Raw genomic sequence first — 25,731 nt, 5'->3', positions numbered from 1 at the left:
GCAATGATACTTGGAAACTGAATTTATACTTTGTAATAAAATATCATACAATAATACAGGAAGGTATCTGAATTACCTTATAGTAATAATTTCCCCTGGGTTTGCCCTTATGAACCAGCTACAGTTGATTTTGGCAGGATATTCAGAAGGCCAGCCTGGGCTCGTGATTATACCACTTGGTACTTGAATTTGTTCTGGAGTTTCTCCACAAGCTGGAAGACAGTCAAAGCAATCTTAGCTAATTATTATACTTTAAAACAAAGCATTAAGTAAATCAGTATTTATTTAAAAAGAAAACTTCAGACATCAAATCATATACAATAAAATATAGTATTGCCGACCTTAAAAAGCTTTTATTATTCTAATGAAATTATTTTATTTTCTTCCCTTTTAGTCAAAGTATCTTATTCTAATTAAATACAACATTTTAGGGAGGTGTGGAAGTTTTCAAATTGGATCTCTGAATAACATTAAAATTGTTAAATTGCTAGCGTTAGCCATGGAGATCAGTTGATCCATCTATCTTTTTTCAAAATTCACTTTTAAATTTATTTTATTATAAACCAGCTAAAGTTCAACTTTACTGAACTACTTTTTGGACACTTTAAATTTAAAAAAAATCAGATAAATAGTATTCTGAACAAAATAATTAAAGGAAAGCACATATAAACATAACAGTAAGATGCTGGGTTGTTAAGTTAGTGGATGATTGGATAAAGGCAGCAAAACATTACTTCAAAATTACTTCAAAGCAGTTCTTTAATTCATTCCATGAATACTTCAAAACTTTATTACAGGGTCATAAATGATTCCTAAATTATTTTAAAAATAAAGGCTTGAAATAGTGATTAAAGTAGCATGATGTGGTTAGATATCTAAATATCCTAGAATAGAGAATAAATTTAAACTACTACCAACACTTTCCCTGTATTATTCTCCTTTCATTATCTTGAACTCTCACAGTTCACATTTTACCAATCCAGAATTCAGCTGATAATCTGACAATTTATTCTCCCTTAATTTGTAAAAGAGTCACTGGTTACAAGAAAATGCAATGAATGTTTAAACCTTCAGGAAAATGTAAAATCTTGGAACCTCTTATCTGATACAATTTTGACAAACTGGATTAGCTTATTTTTAAAGTAAGAGCAGATTAGAAGGAGCAAATTAGAAGTGGGGAGAGCAGCTGCCAAAACGACCATTTTGTGTGTGTGTGTGTGTGTGTGTGTGTGTGTGTGTGTAATAGAGGTTACAGTCTGCTCAACTTAGGGTAATTATGCTAGGAAGTAATTTTACAAAGTTTGTATCCATAATGATCAAAATAAAAGCAAGCTATATTGCTCAAAGAGTCAACACTTACTTCTATAGAATAACCCATTCCCTGAAAAAAACATGCAATCGAAGTTTTAAACCTCTGCAGGCTCATGCCTAAAATGTGTCTAGTCTGGAATTAGGGTATACCGCCAAAGGGATCTTGATTTTAATCACTTTTCAAACACAGAGATTCATGGCATAAAACACAAGGATATAATATATCAAGAGCCTAAGCATACATCTTATTGCCCACACACAAAGCTTCCAATTTTTTTTTGTTAAATTTCATTAAGAGTAAAATTTCCCTTACAAAAAAGTGTAATTTGATACTTTAGAAAAAGACTAAATTTATCCAAATGTCATTCTATTTTGGGCTTATTAACACTGAAGTGCCACAGTTTTGCTTCCAACCTTGTTCTAATGAGTTATTATCACAATAATTAATGAAAAGATGCCTAAGTCATTTATAAGACCGCTTTTCTTTCTTTACCTCCTCTTGCCAAAGCATTTTGTAGCAGCATACTGAACAAATTCTTAAGTTCATGAAGATACAAACATACAAATTAACTGGCAAAAACTATTATCATCTCTCCCCCAGGATGTAAAAAAACTGTTCATTTTCATTAAAAGATTCATTTACATTAAAGAGAATAATACAATTTTGAGTTAAACTGTTTAACTTACAAGTATAACACTGTAAATGGCATATAAGTACTGAAATACTTATTAGCTGATCTAACAGCAGTGAGACACATCCAAAAACTGGGTGGGAATAATCTATGACAAAGCAAACAACTCTTAACCTTTAAATAAATGGAGATGGAGAGACTAATTATAGGGAAAAACTAGAAATAATTTTATTATGTTTTGCTTAAATTTTTTTTCCCCAAACATCTGAGAAACCCATAGGTGGTGCTCTTATACCAAAGACTAAAGAAATTATGATCTGGTATGGATGCTCACAAATACTGTTGTGAATATTTTCACACAATTGCCAAAGGATAAGACATACTACTCGTAAAAAAGAGTGGTTATTTTAAGATTCAGTATTTTACATTTCTAATTCACTTAGTACTTTTATAACATTATTTAAAAATATTAATGATTCTCACCAATCAAAAACAAAATTATTTTCTCTTAATGGGTTATGAATACATATTTTGCTTAAATTTTGCAACATGACTGAGTTTGGCATTTTGTTTTAGATCCAGCCAATGGCTTTTTATCAACATTTTTATACGTACAATATTAATACATTGGGCATGTAGATTAATATACTCTAGCAGAACCATAACTTATTCCCTTTTATATATGAGAAAGAATAAATCCAAATGCTCAGTGTGATCAACATTAAAAATCATAAAAAAATTTCCCTCCCTTTTGAGCTTAGAGTTTGCCTACATATACTGGCAGATTTGGAATCAGGAGACCTAGATGCCATCTGTTCTATCTGCCACTATTAGCTTTGCCACAGAATAAACGACTAAACCTTTTTAAGACTTGGTTTCCTCATGTGTTAAAATAAGGAGTTGCTGTTTGGATATCTCTAAGGTCTATTTCAGCCCTAAATTATGGCCCCCCTCATCATCATATTTCCACTAGATTTCTGATACTTATCAGGATGCACTGATACTTTTTTTTCACATTTCATCACTTTGCATTTTCTCTTTGACCCACTGAGATCACACTTCCAATTCTTACCTTTACCCCTTAAGAACTGTTAGCAAGCAAAGGCCATCACTGAGCTCGCCACCAAATCAAATGTACCCTCACTCCCAATGGTACCTGATCTCTCCAGAGCACCTGACAGTGAATTTTTTCCTCTTGATACTGTACTACCTTGACTTTGCTGACATCACTCTTCTGGTTCTTCTAACTCAGACTATTCAGTGTTAGTTCTCTAGCACTAGATCCTTCTTCTTCAGAGAGCTCCTGATGTACTGGTGTACATGGCTCATGCCCAAGCCTTCTACTCTTCTCACTCTCTATGGAAGATCTCATTCACTCCTACATTTCCACTATGATCTATAGTTCATGAGTTGAAAAATCTTTAACCCAGAGATTTTGCATAATCAAGGGCTCACTGGACATTCCAACCTCAAATTCAACGTGATCAGAACTGTGTGTTTCTCAAATCCTTCTCTTTATTCTATATTCTGAATGGTTATTATCTTAGGCATCATATTTGGCAAAAGGAATAGTCATTTCACCTAATTCAAGTAAAAAGGAAACTTACTTTAAGAATACCACAAGCAATCTCAAGGATTTTTTAAGCACAGGAAATAAAGCTCACAGCAGCTAAAACTAGAAATCTCAAAGTCAGAACCTGAGGCTGCCTTTACCACCTCTTAAATCAAGGCTTGCTTTATCTCCTATACATCTGCCCCAATCTTCCAACTGGCTTTCTGAGTCCTCTATTTTTCCATTATTTCAGTATCTCATAATGATTTCCCATTCCCAACTTACAATAACACTTCAGCTTAAGTATCTACCATCAATTGTAATTTCACTGTTTTCTTATTTTGTTATATTTATACTATTATTCATTTCATATTATACCCTTTTCCATAAAGGATTTGAGGTGACTTATTATTGCAATCAGTTTTTTTTTGTTTTTTTGCGGTACATGGGCCTTTCACTGTTGTGGCCTCTCCAGTTGTGGAGCACAGGCTCCGGACGCGCAGGCTCAGCGGCCATGGCTCACGGGCCTAGCCACCCCGCGGCATGTGGGATCTTCCTGGACCGGGGCACAAACCCGCGTCCCCTGCATCGGCAGGGGGACTCTCAACCACTGCACCACCAGGGAAGCCCCGCAATCAGTTTGATAATACTTAAGCATCCACTTCCTCAAAAAACTGCCTACCACAAAGAGTGCTGCAAGAATTAAATACAATTATTTTGGTAAAGAAATTAGCACACTGCTTGGATTACAGCAAGTTGTTAATAAATAACGTCACAAGATATGCCAAATCAGATTGGTTGGCAGTAATGCCTGGAATGAGGTACTGAGATGATTGCTAAGGCAGTGTTCAGGCTAAATGGGAAAGAGGGCAGTGATTGTTCATTTAATATGTGCTGGGCACCATTACACTCTTGAAAGAATGGGAAATTATACCACAATTAACTGGTTATCTGACATGGGTTGGGATACATACTCACAAAACATTGCTTTATGGAATGAATTTCTTTTGGCTCTAAAGAAAATTTTTATTTGGTTCTGCTAGTTTGAACCTCATCTTTCTAGATTTTGACTATACTCCAATTTAGGATGTACCAAACCTGACCTTCTCTTACCTCCATTTATTCTAGCCGTATCTTCTCTATTGTTTACACATAGTTATTTTATCAATAGCTACTGTCTGGTTATTTCTTCAACAGAGTTAGTTTATATGTAATTGGCAAATAGAGGAATCTTGTCAGTATAATGCAAAGTTGTGAAAGATCTTATTCCCAGCATATTAATGATTTGAAGTAACCAGGGGCAGGAGAAAACCCCTACAGAAGCACCTTGCTTTACTGCAAGAAGTGGTTACTTTTACTGGTTTAAAGAATTACTTGACTTTCCTTTATATTAAGCTATCTTGGGAAGCTGCAAGTATAGATGGAGATGTGAACACCTTTCCCCACTATCAAAATAAAATAAAACAAAACACCTTAATTGATGAAGGGTATCTCCAAATTATGTTTTTAGTTTTGATTAAACTGGTCTCCACTAGAAGCAAATATCTTCAAGGAGGAAGTATGAACTCCAGAGTACATGGCTGCAAAGTATGGACTGGGTCTAGGTGTAAACGTCAGAAGATATCTGTGCTGCCATCTGGATCGATATTTTACTTGGTAGGGCTATACTTAAAAAGTTATACAGCTGGAAGCAATCTGTACCAACACTACCTTTCTCATAAGCACTGTTAGTTTAGTGTTCACTTTTGCAGAATGTGAGATTTTTCAGGAACACACACGTGGCATTATGGCAGGAATGACTGTATTTTAGTCTTTGTTCATTTTGCTTCCTTAATATATCTCTTAATAACCAGTATCAACTTTTTGTTCTCAGAACACAAATATCTACCAAAAAAAAAATCTATTTAATTTACTTTAGTCAGTGTCTTTCGATATAAACAAACGCTCATGTATTTTGGATGATGATGATATGTAACTCTACTTTTGATAAATTTCCCATAACTCCAGAAACAGAAGCTCCCAAATTAAAAGGGTTCTAAACATTCATTCAAAAAAGGTAGCAACTTTCAACTTGGATAGAGACTTCTTCACAGGAGAATGCAGTGATTAGGTTATCTGATTAGTCCCCAAAAGCCTATTTCATTTGTAGTGAATCTAGTGTACAGGACATTTGGAATGAAAAATGAAAGAAAATGGCATTATTACAATGCTACTGGTTAAAATGCGCTAAAAAGCTAAACTAAATATATACAGTTTTAAATTTACCATGTATGTTCTCAATTAAGAAAAGGAGAATTAACTGAAGAATAAATAGGTAGAGATTCTCTGATGGAGTTCTTAATAAGATTTTGATAATTTCCGGGTTTAAAACACAAAGATCCCACTGTATAGTTTAGAAAATAGGATAAAACTGATTGAGAAACACTCAAGACTTCTTCATGTTTATTTTGATACTTGTTCAATAGTCCCACAGAAAAGCAAATAACTATGGTTTTAAAACTAGATTAGTACATCATACCTATTATCTTTAAAGCAACCATTTAAAAAATATAAACTGGTCCAACAACCTCTACTTTAGAGGCTACATGGGAGAGAAGAGGGTAACTTCAAAGTAACGTCGAATAAACTGCCCTTCAATTTGAGATTTCATGGTTTTTAAAGCTTGAAAAAAAGAGGCACACAAGGAAATTTATGGTTAGAAATGAGCTACTTTTAAAAGAAAAAGTACAATTTCCGGTTCCACACATGAAGAATTGGGTTTCTTTTCAAAACCGACAAGGGTTGTTGGCACTTTATGACTAAAAGGGACCTGAAATCTTTGTGCCTTTGGTTTTAACAAACCACAAAACTGAAATGTAAGTAAAAATCAGCTATGTTTACTGACCACCTTAAGTACATAAGATACAATACGAAAAGCACAAAAGAGGGGCTAAGAGGGGCTTCCCTGGTGGCGCAGTGGTTGAGAGTCCGCCTGCCGATGCAGGGGACGCGGGTTCGTGCCCCGGTCCGGGAAGATCCCACATGCCGTGGAGCGGCTGGGCCCATGAGCCATGCCGCTGAGCCTGCGCGTCCGGAGCCTGTGCTCCGCAACTGGAGAGGCCACAGCAGTGAGAGGCCTGCGTACCGCAAAAAAAAAAAAAAACAAACACAAAAGAAGAGAATGAAGAAAATTAATGCTCTCATGGACATTGAAGTTTGGTAAAAATGATTTATGCTTACTAACTGAATCCAAGAAACATATAAACAGGTATGAGAACATACAAGACAATATGATCCTAAATGATATAATGCATAAATTTAAAGCAATGCATCATAGGGCATGGGGTATTATTAAACAGAAAAAATAAGTCCTACATTTGGGCCTGCATTATGTAAGTCAAGTTTACTCGACTATTAACATAGTATTTCCTTCATTGAAAAGAAGTAAAAAGAGCACATTCCAAATTAGAAGAATTTAATGACTCAATTCTATAGATACCAGTTAAGGCAAGATAGGCTACTGCTAAAAGAAGTGATATGATACAAATATTCTGTGAAGATTACTTTGCTGTACTGTAACCTGTGGGAAGGGAAACTGGTGAGGCAAAGAGATCAGCTAAGAAGCAAATACAGAAGCTCCACTACTTGTAAAATTTTACTTTATGAAAGTTTCAGTATGAAACAAAAGAACGCTCACCCTGTTCACAAGCGAAGGACAGCATTTAGAGTCAACAGTGGTCACTATCATTTGGCCATCTCGTTTTTCAGAGTATAGAGTGTTTTATAAATACTAACTCCATTTTGGCTGTTAAATACAAAAGCAGTTCCACATGTTGAAAATACGAATAAGAAGGGTTTGATTCCAACGGAAATAAATGAAATTAATAAAATACCATCTTCAAAATAATAAATTAGTGAGCAAATGGTGACTGTTGGACAGCCATGTGGGATGAGAGTACGAATGAGTCTGAGGGTAATAAGTGAATCAAGCAATAAATGGAAAATGCTGTGCCTATGTAAGCAATAAAAGGCACCGAGACATGGGAAAATTAAAATGTATAGTTAGATGATTAGTATGGAAAGCAGACACCAATTTAGGAGAAGGGCACCAGTTTGAAAACTTATGGCTAAGTATGGTGCACAGTGCTGAAGATGAGATTTTTGTTGCAGGTCAGAAGCTTATGGTTCACAAGTTCAAGGCCCATGAGTATACTCAAAGTGAGGCGTGTGTGGTCAGGTCTGTGGGTCCCATGGCTGATGATAATGTTATTGCCTATCAGGTACTTCCTTTTCTTGTGTCTTTTCGCATTTAATTCTTACTACTATTAGTCCTATTTAACCAATGAGGAAAAAATGGAGGCACAGAGAAGTTATTTTCCTAAGGTCAGAAAAGTGTCACAGCTGGGATTGGAACCCAGGCAGTAGGCTTCAGAGCTGCACTCTTAACCACTAAGACACACTATTGCCCACTAGGGAGCTCCCTATGACACCTGGAATAATTATCAGGGGGTGGGCGGAAAGCTGCCTCAACAGAATTTAAACAAAGATAAAAACGGTCTGTTTTGGTAAAAAATGTCTTGGTCCTATATTAATGTGGAGAGAAAAGGTATAGGATCTATGATAACACAGAGAAAGAGGGTATACTTAGATTTAAAGCTTCTAAAGACTGATTCCTATTTGCTACAAATCTATATGGGGACTGCAGGCAGGAGGAAACTGCTTCTTAGTCTCTTTGGAATTAAAAAAATGACTTTGTAAACAAGATTCTAGAACTTTTTAATAATAAAACGTACATATATACATTAACTATAGGTTCGCTGATTAGGGAATGGGGCAGAATAGAAGCAATAAGGGTATGCAGTGAATGCTGAGGGAGCTATTTCAAAGGAAAGAGAAACAGAGAAGAGGAAAGTAGAGAAGGCTGGGTGATTAATGAAAAGTGGTTGTGTTCTTAAAGATACTTAATATTGGACAGATTGGTCAGAGTTTACAAAGCAAGCATACTTAGTATGAAGGCCGTGGGTCACTGACAACACAGGGCAAGTACCAAGTGAGTATCAGAATCTGCAAGATGAATGACATGGAAGTACAAGAGTGGTCCTTTGGCAGGCTGTGCCCCGTATGACACAGCTCAGCCCTCAACTCAACAGGGAACCAAAGATGTCCTGGCCAGGAAGAAACTCCTTCAGTTTGAAAATCCCCTTCTTGCAACTTGACTGGGTTTTTTTGTTTTTTGTTTTGGCAGTACGCGGGCCTCTCACTGTTGTGGCCTCTCCCGTTGCGGAGCACAAGCTCCGGACGCGCAGGCTCAGCGGCCGTGGCTCATGGGCCCAGCCGCTCCGCGGCATGTGGGATCTTCCCAGACCCGGGCACGAACCCGCGTCCCCTGCATCGGCAGGCGGACTCTCAACCACTGCACCACCAGGGAAGCCCTTGACTGGGTTTGTTGCTCGCACTTAGCATCTTGATTTCTTTGACTCCTTTAATAGCTGAGCTGTCGTAATGGAAACGTCAGAACAGTCAACACACTAAGGATGGACTGAGCCGGAAGGAGAGGTTGGACGTGATACTATCCCTGAGAATTACTCCAAATTTCATTGTAATTTTTTCAAGAAGTCAGCAAACTGAACTTTTCTTTTTAGGGAAATAAGTAGTAGCACTCTAACAGCAATATTTACTAGTCTAAGATGAGAAAGCTTTTAATTATCATTTAAAAGGTAAGAATCAGGGGGCACCTTCAAGATGGCGGAGGAGTAAGACGTGGAGATCACCTTCCTCCCCACAAACACATCAAAACTACACCTACATGTGGAACAACTCCTACTGAAACCTACTGAACACTGACAGCAGACCTCAGACCTCCCAAAAGGCAAGAAACTCCCCACGTACCTGGGTAGGGCAAAAGAGAAAAGGAAAAAGAGAGACAAAAGAATAGGGATGAGACCTGCACCTCTGAGAGGGAGCTGTGAAGTAGGAAAAGTTTCCACACACTAGGAAGTCCCTTCATGGGCAGAGACGGGGGGTGGCGGGGGGGCGTAAACTTTGGAGCCACGGAGGAGAGCACAGCAACAGGGGTGCGGAGGGCAAAGTGGAGAGATTCCTGCACAGAGGATCGGTGCCGACCGGCAGTCACCAGCCCGAGAGGCTTGTCTGCTCACCCACCGGGGTGGGCGGGGGCTGGGAGCTGAGGCTCGGGCTTCGGTTGGATCCCAGGGAGAGGACTGGAGTTGGTGGCGTGAACACAGCCTGAAGGGGGCTAGTGTGCCACAGCTAGCCGGGAGGGAGTCCAGGAAAAAGTCTGGACCAGACTAAGAGGCAAGAGACCATTGTTTTGGGGTGCTCGAGGAGAGGGGATTCAGAGCACCGCCTAAACGAGCTCCAGAGACGGGTAAAAGCCACAGCTATCAGCGTGGACCCCAGACACAGGCATGAGACGCTAAGGCTGCTGCTGCAGCCACCAAGAAGCCTGTGTGCAAGCTTTCCACACCTCCCCTCCCGGGAGCCTGCGCACCCCGCCACTGCCAGGGTCCCGTGATCCAGGGACAACTTCCCTGGGAGAACTGACGGCACTCAGGCTGTTGCAACGTCACACCGGCCTCTGCCCCGCATTCCATACCCCTTCCTCCCCCGCGGCCTGAGTGAGCCAGAGCCCCCTAATCAGCGGCTCCTGTAACCCCGTCCTGTCTGGGCGGGAACAGATGCCCTCAGGCGACCTACACACAGAGGCGGGTCCAAGTCCAAAGCTGAACCCCAGGAGCTGTGCGAGCAAAGAAGAGAAAGGGAAATCTCTCCCAGCAGCCTCAGGAGCAGCGGATTAAATCCCCATAATCAATTTGAGGTACCCTGCATCTGTGGAATACCTGAAGAGACAACAAATCATCCCAAAATTGAGGCGGTGGACTTTGGGAGCAACTGTGGACTTGGGGTTTGCTTTCTGTATCTAATTTGTTTCTGGTTTTATGTCTATCTTAGTTTAGTATTTAGAGCTTATTAGCACTGGTAGATTTGTTTATTGATTTGGTTGCTCTCTTCTTTTAATTTTATATTTATATATTTTTTCTTCCTTTTTTTCTGAGTGTGTATACTTCTTTGTGTGATTTTGTCTGTACAGCTACGCTTTTGCCATTTGTCCTAGGGTACTCACTGTTTTTTTTTTTTTTTAGTATAGTTTTTAGCATTTGTTATCATTGGTGGATCTTTTTGGTTTGGTTGCTCTCTTCTTTCTCTTTTTTTAATTACTTTTTTATTTTTACTAATTTTTTTCTATTTTAATAACTGTATTTTATTCTTTCTTTCTTTCTTTCTTTTTCTCCCTTTTCTTCTGAGCCGTGTGGCTGACAGGGTCTTGGTGCTCTGGCCGGGTGTCAGGCCTGAGCCTCTGAGGTGGGAGAGCCAAGTGCTGGACACTGGTCCACCAGAGACCTCCCGGCTCCACACCAAATGGCAAAAGCTCTCCCAGAGATCTGCATCTCAATGCTAAGACCCAGCTCCACTCAATGACCAGCAAACTACAGTGCTGGACACCCTATGCCAAACAACTAGCAAGACAGGAACGCAACCCCACCCTTAGCAGAGAGGCTGCCTAAAATCATAATAAGGTCACAGACACCCGAAAACACACCACCAGACGTGGACCTGCCCACCAGAAAGACAAGACCCAGCCTCATCCACCAGAACACAGGCATCAGGCCCCTCCACCAGGAAGCCTACACAACCCACTGAACCAACCTTAGCCACTGGGGACAGACAACAAAAACAACGGCAACTACGAACCTGCAGCCTGCAAAAAGGAGACCCCAAACACAGTAAGTTAAGCACAATGAGAAGACAGAGAAATACACAGCAGATGAAGGAGCAAGGTAAAAACCAACCAGACCAAACAAATGAAGATGAAATAGGCGGTCTACCTGAAAAATAATTCAGAGTAATGATAGTAAAGATGATCCAAAATCTTGGAAACAGAATGGAGAAAATACAAGAAACGTTTCACAAGGACCTAGAAGAACTAAAGAGCAAACAATGATGAACAACACAATAAATGAAATTTAAAATTCTCTAGAAGGAATCAATAGCAGAAAAAATGAGGCAGAAGAACAGATAAGTGACCTGGAAGGTAAAATAGTGGAAATAACTAAAACAGAGCAGAATAAAGAATGAAAAGAATTGAGGACAATCTCAGAGACCTCTGGGGCAACATTAAACACACCAACATTCGAATTATAGGGGTCCCAGAAGAAGAGAAAAAAAAAGGGACTGAGAAAATATCTGAAGAGATTATAGTTGAAAACTTCCCTAATATGGGAAAGGAAATAATCAACTCCAGGAAGCACAGAGAGTCCCATACAGGATAAATCCAAGGAGAAATGCCAAGACACATATTAATCAAACTGTCAAAAATTAAATACACAGAGAAAATATTAAAAGCAGCAAGGGAAAGCAACAATTAACATACAAGTGAATCCAGATAAGGTTAACAGCTGATCTTTCAGCAGAAACTCTGCAAGCCAGAAGGGAGTGGCAGGACATATTTTAAAGTGATGAAAGGGAAAAACCTACAACCAAGATTACTCTACCCAGCAAGGATCTCATTCAGATTTGATGGAGAAATTAAAACCTTTACAGATATGCAAAAGCTAAGAGAATTCAGCACCACCAAACCAGCTCTACAACAAATGCTAAAGGAACTTCTCGAGGCAGGAAACACTAGAGAAGGAAAAGACTTACAATAACAAACCCAGAACAATTAAGAAAATGGGAATAGGAACATACATATTGATAACTACCTTTAATGTAAATGGACTAAATGCTCCCACCAAAAGACACAGACTGGCTGAATGGATATAAAAACAAGACCTGTACATATGCTGTCTACCAGAGACCCACTTCAGACCTAGGGACACATATGGACTGAAAGTGAGGGGATGGAAAAAGATATTCCATGCAAATGGAAATCAAAAGAAAGCAGGAATAGCATTCTCAATTCTCATATCAGACAAAGCAGACTTTAAAATAAAGACTATTATAAGAGACAAAGAAGGACACTACGTAATGATCAAGGGATCAATCCAAGAAGAAGATATAACAATTGTAAATATTTATGCACCCAACATAGGAGCACCTCAATACATAAGGCAAATGCTAACAGACATAGAAGGGGAAATCGACAGTAACACAATCACAGTAGGGGACTTTAACACCCCACTTTCATGGATGGATCATCCAAAATGAAAATAAATAAGGAAACACAAGCTTTAAATGATACACTAAACAAGATGGACTTAATTGATATTTATAGGACATTCCATCCTAAAACAGCAGATTACACTTTCTTCTCAAGCGCTCATGGAACATTCTCCAGGATAGATCATATCTTGGGTCGCAAATCAAGCCTTGGTAAATTTAAGAAAACTGAAATTGTATCAGGTATCTTTTCTGACCACAACACTATGAGACTAGATATCAATTACAGGAAAAGATCTGTAAAAAATACAAACACATGGAGGCTAAACAATACACTACTAAATAACCAAGAGATCACTGAAGAAATCAAAGAGGAAATAAAAAAATACTAGAAATAAATGACAATGAAAACATGATGACCCAAAAAACTATGGGATTGCAGCAAAAGCAGTTCTAAGAGGGAAGTTTATAGCAATACAATCATACCTCAAGAAACAAGACATATCTCAAATAAACAACCTAATCTTACACTAAAAGCAATTAGAGAAAGAATTAAAAAAACCCCAAAGTTAGCAGAAGGAAAGAAATCATAAAGATCTGATCAGAAATAAAAAGAAATGAAGGAAATGAGAGCAAAGATCAATAAAACTAAAAGCTGGTTCTTTGAGAAGATAAACAAAATTGATAAACCATTAGCCAGACTCATCAAGAAAAAAAGGAAGACTCCAATCAATAGAATTAGAAATGAAAAAGGAGAAGTAACAACTTACAATGCAGAAATACAAAGGGTCATAAGAGATTACTACAAGCAACTCTATGCCAATAAAATGGTGGACAACCTGGAAGAAATGGACAAATTCTTAGAAAAGCACAACCTTCCGAGACTGAACCAGGAAGAAACAGAAAATATAAACAGACCCATCACAAGCACTGAAACTGACACTGTGATTAAAACTCTTCCAACAAACAAAAGCCCAGGAACAGATGGCCTCACAGGCCAATTCTATCAAACATTTAGAGAAGAGCTAACGCCTATCCTTCTCAAACTCTTCCAAAATATAGCAGAGGGGGGAACACTCCCAAACTCGTTTTATGAGGCCACCATCACCCTGATACCAAAACCAGACAAAGATGCCACAAAAAAAGAAAACTACAGGCCAATATCACTGATGAACATAGATGCAAAAATCCTCAACAAAATACTAGCAAACAGAATTCAACAGCACATTAAAAGGATCATATACCATGATCAAGTGGGGTTTATCCCAGGAATGCAAGGATTCTTCAATATATGCAAATCAATCAACGTGATACACCATATTAACAAATTGAAGGAGAAAAACCATATGATCATCTCAAAAGATGCAGAAAAACCTTTCAACAATATTCAACACCCATTTATGATAAAAACCCTCCAGAGAGTAGGCACAGAGGGAACTTACCTCAACATAATAAAGGCCATATATGAGAAACCCACAGCCAGCATCATTCTCAATGGTGAAAAACTGAAACCATTTCCACTAAGACCAGGAACAAGACAAGGTTGCCCACTCTCACCACTCTTATTCAACATAGTTTTGGAAGTTTTAGCCACAGCAGAGAAGAAAAAGAAATAAAAGGAATCCAAATCGGAAAAGAAGAAGTAAAATTGTCACTGTTTGCAGATGACATGATACTACACATAGAGAATCCTAAAGATGCTACCAGAAAACTACTAGAGCTAATCAATGAATTTGGTAAAGTTTCAGGACACAAAATTAATGCACAGAAATCTCTTGCATTCCTATACACTAATGATGAAAAATCTGAAAGAGAAATTATGGACACACTCCCATTTACCACTGTAACAAAAAGAATAAAATACCTAGGTATAAACCTACCTAAGGAGACAAAAGACCTATATGCAGAAAGCTATAAGACACTGATGAAAGAAATTAAAGATGATACAAACAGATGGAGAGATCTACGTTCTTGGATTGGAAGAATCAACACTGTGAAAATCATTATACTACCCAAAACGATCTACAGATTCAATGCAATCCCTATCAAACCACCAATGGCATTTTTCACAGATCTAGAACAAAAAATTTCACATTTTGTATGGAAACACAAAAGACCCCAAATAGCCAAAGCAATCTTGAGAAAGAAAAATGGAGCTGGAGGAATCAGGCTCTCTGACTTCAGACTACACTACAAAGCTACAGTAATCAAGACAATATGGTACTGGCACAAAAAAAAAATATATATCAATGGAACAGGACAGAAAGCCCAAAGACAAACCCACGCAAATATGGTCACCTTATCTTTGATAAAGGAGGCAGGAATGTACAGTGGAGAAAGGACAGCCTCTTCAATAAGTGGTGCTGGGAAAACTGGACAGCTACATGTAAAAGAATGAAATTAGAACACTCCCTAACACCATACACAAAAATAAACTCAAAATGGATTAAAGACCTAAATGTCAGTCCAGACAGTATAGAACTCTTAGATGAAAACATACGCAGAACACTATATGACATAAATCACAGCAAGATCCTTTTTGACCCACCTCCTAGAGAAATGGAAATAAAAATAAACAAATGGGACCTAATGAAACTTGAAAGCTTTTGCACAGCAAAGGAAAGCATAAACAGTATTTTTTAAAATTATTTATTTTATTTATTTTTATTTTTGGCTGCACGTGGGCTCTCTCTACTTGTGGCGAGCAGGGTTTACTCTTCGTTGAGGTGTGCGGGCTTCTCATGGCAGTGGCTTCTCTTTGTTGCAGAGTACAGGTTCTAGGTGCGCAGGCTTCAGTAGCTGTGGCACACAGGCTCAGTAATTGTGGCTCGCAGTCTCTAGAGCGCAGCCTCAGTAGCTGTGGCGCCCAGGCTTAGTTGCTCCACAGCATGTGGGATCTTCCCAGACCAGGGCTCAAACCCGTGTCCCCTGCATTGGCAGGCGGATTCTTAACCACTGCACCACCAGGGAAGCGAAAAGACAACCCTCAGAATGGGAGAAAATATTTGCAAACAAAGCAAGTGACAAAGGATTAATCTCCAAAATATACAAGCAGCTCATGCAGCTCAATATCAAAAAAACAAACAGCCCAATCCAAAAAAGGGCAGAAGACCTAAACAGACATTTCTACAAAGAAGATATACAGATTGCCAGCAAACACATGAATGGATGCTCAACATCAGTAATCATTAAAGAAATGCAAATCAAAACCACAATGAGGTATCACCTCACATCAGTCAGAATGGCCATCATCAAGGAAACTACAGAGCTTCCCTGGTGGCGCAGTGGTTGAGAGTCCGCCTGCCGATGCAGGGGACACGGGTTCGTGCCCCGGTCTGGGAAGATCCCATATGCCACAGAGCGGCTGGGCCCGTGAGCCATGGCCACTAAGCCTGCGCGTCCGGAGCCTGTGCTCCGCAACGGGAGAGGCCGCAACAGTGAGAGGCCCGCATACCGAAAAAAAAAAAAAATCTACAAACAATAAATGTTGGAGAGCGTGTGGAGAAGAGGGAACCCTCTTGCACTGTTGGTGGGAAGGTAAATTGATACAGCCACTATGAACAGTATGGAGGTTCTTCAGAAAACTAAAAATAGAACTACCATACGACCCAGCAATCCCACTACTGGGTATATATCTTGAGAAAACCATAATTCAAAAAGAGTCAAGTACCACAATGTTCATTGCAGCTCTATTTACAATAGCCAGGACGTGGAAGCAAGGTAAGTGGCCATCGACAGATGAATGGATAAAGAAGATGTGGCACATATATACAATGGAATATTATTCAGCCATAAAAAGAAACGAAATTGAGTTATTTGTAGTGAGGTGGATGGAATTTGTCATACATAGTGAAGTAAGTCAGAAAGAGAAAAACAAATACCATATGCTAACACATATATATGGAATCTAAAAAAAAAAATGGTTCTGAAGAACCTAGGGGCAGGACAGGAATAAAGATGCAGACATAGAGAATGGATTTCAGGACATGGGGAGGGGGAGGTGTAATCTGGGACGAAGTGAGAGAGTGGCATGGACATATATACACTACCAAACGTAAAATAGATAGCTAGTAGGAAGCAGCCGCATAGCACAGGGAGATCAGCTCGGTACTTTGTGTCCACCTAGAGGGGTGGGATAGGGAGGGTGGGAGGGAGACGCAAGAGGGAGGAGATATGGGGATGTATGTAGATGTATAGCTGATTCACTTTGTTATACAGCAGAAACTAACACACCATTGTAAAGCAATTATACTCCAATAAAGATGTTAAAAATTTTTTTTTAATTAAAAATAAATAAAAAAATAAATAAAAGTTAAAAATCAGTGCAAGCAGAAAACTTTATATTAATTTATCACTCACACTCTGGAGACTCTTTCATTACTTGCAGACTTATTTCCAGAAATCATACATTTCTATGGTAAGCAGGATATCCTATATCCAGGAAATCCTATATCCAGAATGAATATTAAATGGATATTCATTCCTCTGTATTAGTACAGATACTTAAGAATGAACACAGCAATATCTTTATTCCTATTATTTTTAGTGATTTTTTTAAGGACCAAAATATTCACTTGGTCCTCAACTCTATTCAAGGCAGGTAATTCCTTGCTTTCTTAAAGCTCACTAATGTCCAGAACAAATAATAATCAGAGGCTACCTGGCAGTAAAATAATATATATTTTAAAAAGTCAAGATAGGTACAAAATATGGAAAAAGACAGAAGGAAAAATAGAAAAAACAGTTTTAGTTCTAACAGGGTCACAGCACAATATGAATAAGATCAGAAGAGTACTCTTAGTGGAACTAGCTAACTAGCTTTATCCTAAAATTTCTAAGGGCAAGAATAATTTTGAATTTTGCTAGCAAAGCATAAGATAAAATGAATACAGAAGACTCAACCTTTTCTATCTTTTTTTAAAAGGACATAAAAGGGCAATTTTTTTCCTGGAAGAGCATAAAAACGATTGATATGTTACTTACATTTTCTAAATTTAAGCACTCCAGGTGAACAAAATGCTAAGCAAACTACGACTTCTATCTCCTGAATGGGAAAAACTATTAATTTCTGAAGTTTACCGTGATTCTTGCTGGAAACATAGAAGACGTAAGGCAGAATCAGCACATGAGCAAAGATAAATTGGCCTTGGAGTTCACAATTTTCTCAGTCATTTCTATCAGCCTTGATATAGTTTTTGGTATACTCACATCTTCTTCTGAGAGTGTTCCAGTCTTGGTGTCTTCTGTCAAGAGTGATACCCAGAAACAAACCTAATATCAGACTGTGTTAGGGAGGAGTAAAGAACTATGATGGACTTTGTTCTGGATACTGTATCTCTATCACTGCAGCTTAAGATCAAATCACCCCCTAACTTGTATTGGTCTGTTAGTCAACTTGAAAACCAAACTTCAGTTTGCCTACCTGCTAAGTGACTGGCTTTTGCACAATAGATGCATAGTATCTTTAAATCTATGCCTTAGCAAAAGTACAAAAAATTAACATGATCTCACACTGAAGAATTATTCTCAAAGTGAAAAAAGGTTTATTCTCAAAGTTAAAGAATGGAAAAGAAAATGTCAAATGTTTGAATGCAACTTGTTTTTTACCTTCAATGGATCTGGCCCACTCACTTGAGCAGATAAACTTCACTTCTACCATCTAAGCATCGCACACTTCTGTCACATTACAACCTGTTCTGTCTCTGGTCCTGGTACACTTAATGTTCTGCTGTTGAGTTTATTTATTGTTTATTATAGTAATAAACAATTATAAGATATAACAATCTTGCTATAAATATGTAATTGTTCAGTAAATATGTGACAACATATGAAATGTTATGGCTATGTAAATGCTTCACATAAAATATATTATTGTATAATAAAATGTTATAAACAATATTTAATTATATAGCATATAATATTACATATAAAAGTATAATATATAACAAACATTTATAATATACAAACATTATAATACTATATACTATAGTACTATATAATACTACCATTACTTTCTTTTCTAAAAATTACAGGGAATGCTCTACTCCAAAAGCTGAAGTGTCTCAAAAATAAACTCTGAAGGCAGGCAATGCCTTTAAAAGTTAATAGTTCCCTAAACTAATGTGTTGCTGGTTTTTTTAAAAAATGTACTGTCTTGTATTCTCCACTCACTTTCTTCATTTGAAGGACAGTTTCTTGGGTTCACAATAAGTTCTATTTTTATATTCTAAAATCCTAAAAACCCTAAAATATATAAGCTTTCTTTTTTTTCTCTCCATTTGAAACATGGATAAAAGACATTGTATTGGACAAAAGAACTGGTGAAATTCTTTTTCATAAGTGTAGCAAGAGGTCCAGGTATTTAACTGAATAATTGAAAATAACACTAAAATAACAGGAAAGGTACAAAGGGCCACTTGCACCTGCTGCTTTATTCATGCAACTTTTCTATATTTAAAAAAAAGCTGTAAACTGCTATCAAATAATTATAGTTTAAGCTTCATTTCCTTTCAGACTTTTTGTTTGGAAGATCTGAAAATTCTAGGATAATAAAAGTATTACCAGACTAGATGTCCTTCCACAGAAAGTTCAAATGACCGTTCTATTATTTAACTGTGGTTAAAACAAAAGCCATTTTACTATAGTGCTCCACACTTCCGTAAAATGTTGCTAAACAATCTGTAAGCAAACTACTGCAATTTAGAAAATAATATCTCCTACTTTAAAAGGCCACAACTAAATTATTAGTTTAAAAAGGCTTATAGGACCAGCAGTGTGCTAGGCCTTTGAGTACTAGAATAGGAACTATAAAATGAAAAAACGCAAAAGCAAGAAAGGGTGATTTTGATGAAATAAAAATTCTGACAGAACATAGGAAGAACAACGCCTAACAAATACTATTTTCTATACTCTGTTAATTCAGTTAATACGAACAAGGATTAAGAAAGAAACTTCCCAAGCAGATAACTCTCTTTCTCCACACTCAGAAATTTCAGCCTTGCCTGACAAAAGATTTGAAGTCAAATGTAAAGTAGACTCAAGATCAGGATAACCTCAGGTAGAGCTTTTAGCTACGGATGTTATGAGGTATGAACATTTAGCAGCTGTATCACTGGTGAATTGGGAATAATGTGTTAAACTTCATACATAAAAACTTTCTAGTTGAGAAAGCACATGCCCCAACATCTGTTCCTACTAGCAACCAGAAAATCTTTTTTAAATTTCAGGGTAGTTTTTGCCTAACCATAAAAGCCAATCCTATTCTTTTATTCTTTGCAATGTCACAACTCCAGGCCATGAATCAAAAAGAGAAATAAACAGTTACATTTCTGAACAGTTTGGGGAAAATAAAAGGTTGGGACTTTAATAGAAACATAGTAAGAAAACAGTTAAACCGGAAAAACATGATTATATGCAGTGTAAGTGCTCTCATACCTTGCAGATAGCTGTGTAGATCAATACAATCCTTTTTGAAGGCAATTTGACAAAAGGTTTCTAGAGTCACTACATTATTTATGATGTTTGATACAGTAACTCCAATTCTAGAAATCTATGCTAAAGAAATCATCTCAGAGATTAAAAAAGGGCTATAATCTCAGAAATTAAAAAAGGGCTAAATATATATTAATATGTTCCTTGCAACATGATCCAGACTAGGGAGAACCCATTGGAAAAGAATCCATTGATACGTTTAAGAACATTACAATATAGCCACAGGATGGAAATTTTATACAGGCATTAAAATAACTATGTAAAAAATATATTCTATAAAATGTTAAATAGAAAAGGCAGGAGATAAAATTAGTTACAATCCAAATGCATATACAATTACCTTTAAGGTATGCACAGAAAAAGTACAAATGAAGTAATTATAATATTATTAATTATACTAAGAATGCAGGGTTAATGGGTGATCTTCGTAATCTTTTTGCTCTTTTTCCAATTTTTCTAAACATTTAATGAAACTTGTATAATGCATAAACAGAATTTGTGAAAACAAGTAAAAAACTGATTTGGAAGTAATCAAGAGTAATGAGGAAATAATCAAATTATATCTAGAATTACACTTTTTTTTTTTTTTTTGCGGTACGCGGGCCTCTCACTGCCGTGGCCTCTCCCGTTGCGGAGCACAGGCTCCGGACGCACAGGCTCAGCGGCCATGGCTCACGGGCCCAGCCGCTCCGCGGCATGTGGGATCTTCCCGGACCGGGGCACGAACCCGTGTCCCCTGCATCGGCAGGTGGACTCTCAACCACTGTGCCACCAGGGAAGCCCTAGAATTACACTTTTTAAAAAAAATTGAAGTATAGTTGATTTACAATGTTGTGTTAGTTTCAGGTATCCAGCAAAGTGATTCAGTTATACATGTGTATATATGAATATATCTATTCTTTTTCAGATTCTTTTCCATTATACGTTATTATATCTAGAATTATTCTGACCCAAATATAGATTATAGAGAAAATTCAATTAAAGTGGATACATATTAAAAATCAAATATATTTGTTCAATGTGTATAAATCAATCTGATCTAAAAAAATGTTTCATTCTATGTAGCAGATGAGCAATACATTAGCTATTTTACATATTTAGACATTTAACAAAGAACATGAGGCATTTAATTTAGACATTTTTAAAAAGAACATTAAAATAGCCTTCCTATTGTCTCATATATACAATTATATTACTTGCAGTTTCTATGATATAATTTCATAATGATTTTCACATATTATTAGATTTACAAAAATACCATTTGTCTTTTCTCCTTTCTCTATTTTATAAATGAAAGCAGATTTAAATTTCCAAACCATGAAAAGTTCTAAGGAAAAAATATACAAAAAAGAATACTTTATCCAATCATTCTTTTCCATTATACAACCACTAGATGTATACTTTTTGATAATTTACATTGTCTTATGACAATTCCTATAGCATAAGAACCAGCAAAAGGACAAAAACATATCTCTAAGCAAAGATTTGAGGAGGAGGATGAAAATGACTAGAACGTTAGAAATAGAAACATATTACCCTAAGCGTAAGAACCCAAACTATATTACCGAGTAAAAATTGTTAATTCCCATAAAAATTATATGAATAAACAAAACTAAGTACTTAGTACTACTCACAATTAAATAAAGTAAGAAAAATACGAAGTCATTTACTACACACCAGACATTGTAACGAGGCCTTTTAAATAAATTCATGCTCCAACTTAACGTGGCCATTATTTACCATAGGATTTACTACATTAAGGCCACATTACAGGGGCATTTTTCACATGTCTACTTTCTCCATTAAATGGTAAGTTCTTGTAGCAGTACTATTTTACTTACTGCTAACTCCCACCCTTCTTGGCACAAGGTACACATCAGGTGTTTAATACATGCTGAATGAATTTAATTCGCTACAGATAGGGTGGCTCTACCTCCCAAACTGTCCAGGATAGCTCTGGTTTTGCCTGTGGCATCAGCATTATTAAAAGCAGTATACCCTTTTGCTTTCAAAGTGTCCTGATTTGGACCACAAATTACCTGAAAATACTACTGCATGTAAGTTAAAATTCTTTCTAAAACGTCATTAAAATTTCCAGAATGCAAAGAATGAATGAGCTAAGGCACTGAGCACTGTCAAATACAGTAGCAGAGGCACTCGTGTTGCTCGCTGGTCTCAAGAGAAAGCAAGTCCTACGTTTAGAGGGTCTTCCAAAAGCTAATTTTCCATTTATACCAGCACTGAAAGGACTCTCATTTCAACTGGGGATGCAAGGAATTCAGAAGGCTTATACTATATCAAGCATTACACCTTCTACAGTTCCATATTGACTAAATAAAGAAAAATTGCAATGAATCTGTATATCCAAAAGCACCTTTTGAGAGAGCATTCATTTATATTTTTAATGGTACGACTGGAATAGACTTCATGTTATTCTTCTCCTTCCACAGAAGAAAGATTTTATAAGACCAACCTTCAGAAAAACAGTAAGGCATAAATAAGGTTTAACTGAGCTCTGAAATTAAGTAATTTATTGACACATAAATACATTTAATTAAAACACTCATTTTGTTACGGGCTGAACTGTGTGAACCCCAATACTCCTATGTTAAAGTCCTAACTGCCATTACCTCAGAATGTGACTGGATTTGGAGACAGGATCTTTAAAGAGCTAACTAAATCACAGTGAGGTCATATGGGTGAGCCCTAATCCAATATGCCTGGTGTCCTAATAAGGAGAGATCAGGGCGCAGAAACACACAGAGGGAAGACCATGTGAAGATAACAGGTAGAAGACTGCCATCTACAAGCCAAAGAAAGGTGCCTCAGAAGAAACCAACCCTGCTAATACCTTGATCTTGGACTCCTAGCCTCCAGAACTATGAGAAAATAAACCTGTAAATCCACGTAATTCAGCAAGCCAGTATTTTCAAATAACTAATTCATATTACGAAATGATGCATGGTGAAAAAAATACCCATTTAAAGGGCAAGAAAGGCCACTGGATTTTTGTAAAACAGAGAACAAAATGTTCACTGATATGGTTTCAGATCCTACTTGCAACTAACCTTTAAGAAACCACCACTTGCTGAGCTCTGGTACAGTATCAAAGAAGAATATTCACAATTATCTGAAAATGGCTATGGAAATACTCCTCTCTTTTCAAATTACACAACTGTGTGAGGCTGGATTGTCTTCATATTGTCAAACAAAGCAATATGTTACAAAAGGCTGAGTGTAGAAACAGATGTGAGAATCCAGGTATCTCCTTTTAAGCCAATATTTAAAAGGTTTGCAAAATTATAAAACAATACGATTCTTCTTATTGATGTTTTTGTTTTGAAAAATACATTTTTAATAAAATTATGTTATTGATGTAAGCATGCAATAGACACTACTTTCATTAGCAAATGAATTAAGAAGTTTTTAAACAACTTCTCAGTTTTAATTTCTAATACAGTAATTATCAGTAGCTATAACCTACATAAACAAAAACTCTTTGAAGTCCTTGTTAGGGGCTGAATTGTGTCCTCTCCACACTCATTTGTTGAAGGCCTAACCCTCAGTGTGACTGTATTTGGAAGCTAGGGACTTTAAGGAGGTAACTCATAAGGATGGGGCCCTACTCCTGTAGGACTGGGGTCCTTATAAGAAGATGAAGAGACACCACAGGCCTCTCTCTCTGAGTGCACATAGAGGAAAGGTCATGTGAGGACACAGCAAGAAGGCACCATCTGTGAGTCAGGAAGAAAGGTCTTCAGACCAGAAACCAACCCCACCAGCGCCTTGACCTTGGAGGTCTAGCCTCTAGAACTGTGAGAAAATAAATATCTATTATTTAAGCCACTCAGACTTTGGTATTTTGTTATGGCAGCCTGAGCAGTCCCTGATATTGTTAAAAGCTTAAAAGGGGTCCTGAGAACCAAAAATCTGAAAATCACTGAATTAGACAGTAAGTATTCGGCTGTGTAAATTAAATGTTTCTACACAACTTCTTACTTCATAATTACAACTTGGAAAAGTAATCATAATTTTCATTAGCTATCCAAAGTAGAAAAAGGGAGAAAATTAAGATCAACTCTAAACGAACCTTTTTTAACTTGATGTACACAACTGTATGCCGTTTGAAAGCATATGCAAATGGGGAAACACACTGTAAAAGAATTAACACAGGCTGCAAAAGCGCCTGCTTTTCATTTTCAGGAAACCAGGATCGTCAATCTGTTTGGCCTAGCACAGACTAACTCTTAGAGTACTTGTTAAGTCTATTCACTTTCTGAATATAAAATGAGACATAAAACAAAAGAGAAAAACATTCAGCTTTCCTTCATGAGAAAAAAATAACCAAAAAATTCCAAGAAGACATGAAGAAATCAATCAATAAATTGACAAATATACCAAGTGCAATTATTTTAATCACACAAAACTTATCAAGAATATAGGGAAATAATAGTAAGAAACTCAATTTCCATATAGGCAAAAAATTCAAGATTCTGCTCTCCTAGTAATTGTAGTTGATAATGCAAAAATGGTATCCAAGTTGTGGAAGTCACCCAAGAATGAAAAAAAAAATTTTTTTTATTGAAGTGTAGTTGATTTAAAATGTTTTGTTAGTTTCAGGTACACAGCAAAGTGATTCAATTATGTGTGTGTTTGTGTGTGTGTATGTGTATACATGTATATATATTCTTTTTCAGATTCTTTTCCATTACAGTTTATTACAAGATACTGAATATATTTCCCCATGCTATATAGTAGTTCCTTGTTTTTTATTTTACATATTTAAGAATGAACATTTTAATAGTTATGGGCCCTTAAATAATTATTAAGTTATAAAAGCTTAGATGAGTGGAAAAAATGCATTTACCTCAACAAGTTTCTGAATTTCATGCACACAAATATGTTGTTGGGTTGCTTTTTAATAACATATAAATTGTGCACTCAAGTACTACAGTTTTATGCATAGTAGTATTTTTAATCTAAAAAATCAAGTAAAATGCTTAATTTCTAAGGCTCTAATGCTAGGAATAGCATTCAAAATTACATTTTAATAAATTTCATTTCATATAACTTTGTATGTAAAGAAAACACTAATTCAACTTGAGCTAACTTTTCTCTTGGCTCAGTGTTTGCATGGAAAAATAATTATGCAGTCCGTTTGGAAAAATATAATCAATCCATGGGCATGCAAGTATCAATTTTATCTTATGAGAATTTCTCCATGTTCCAGTTACTTCATTCCTTATTACATGCTGCAAAAAGCAGTAATAATTTTTATAGCCAAATATCACTTCATAAGATACCAGGTGGCTGTCAACATTTACCACAGAAGTCATGCATGAAATTTAAACATTACAAAAAATGACTTACCAGTTGACACTCCTGAAATATGCACATTTTCAGAATGTTCTGCAAGAGCACCATTTCCTAAAATTAAACATAATGAATAAACTAATTTCCAAGATAAAATTAAAAAAAATTTCAGATTCTCCCTCTAATAGAAAAACAGGTGCATAGAGCTACTTGTAATATCCAGAAATGAAATTAAAGTCTCTTACAATAATCTTCAAAACAGTACTATGCAGC

At 36.8% G+C, this 25,731-nt stretch overlaps 1 protein-coding gene across 2 annotated transcripts in view; it reads right to left on the bottom strand.

The window, feature by feature from the left end:
• Positions 1-25,731, bottom strand: part of LRP12 (LDL receptor related protein 12) — an 83,974-nt gene that overhangs the window by 19,196 nt on the left and 39,047 nt on the right. The window contains exons 2-3 of one of the 2 annotated variants that reach the window (XM_029222951.1): positions 25,516-25,572; positions 77-212 (exon numbers count right to left, since the gene is read on the bottom strand). In XM_029222951.1, coding sequence (XP_029078784.1) covers positions 77-212; positions 25,516-25,572 — 193 coding nt within the window. The remainder of the gene's footprint in view (positions 1-76; positions 213-25,515; positions 25,573-25,731) is intronic. The other variant, XM_029222953.1, reaches the window with a different exon arrangement.

Source organism: Monodon monoceros, unplaced genomic scaffold, assembly GCF_005190385.1.
Source record: "Monodon monoceros isolate NGI ecotype Baffin Bay Population unplaced genomic scaffold, NGI_Narwhal_1 Super_Scaffold_14, whole genome shotgun sequence".
Classification (NCBI taxonomy): Eukaryota; Metazoa; Chordata; class Mammalia; order Artiodactyla; family Monodontidae; genus Monodon; species Monodon monoceros.
This window is presented reverse-complemented; position numbering and strand designations above follow the sequence as displayed.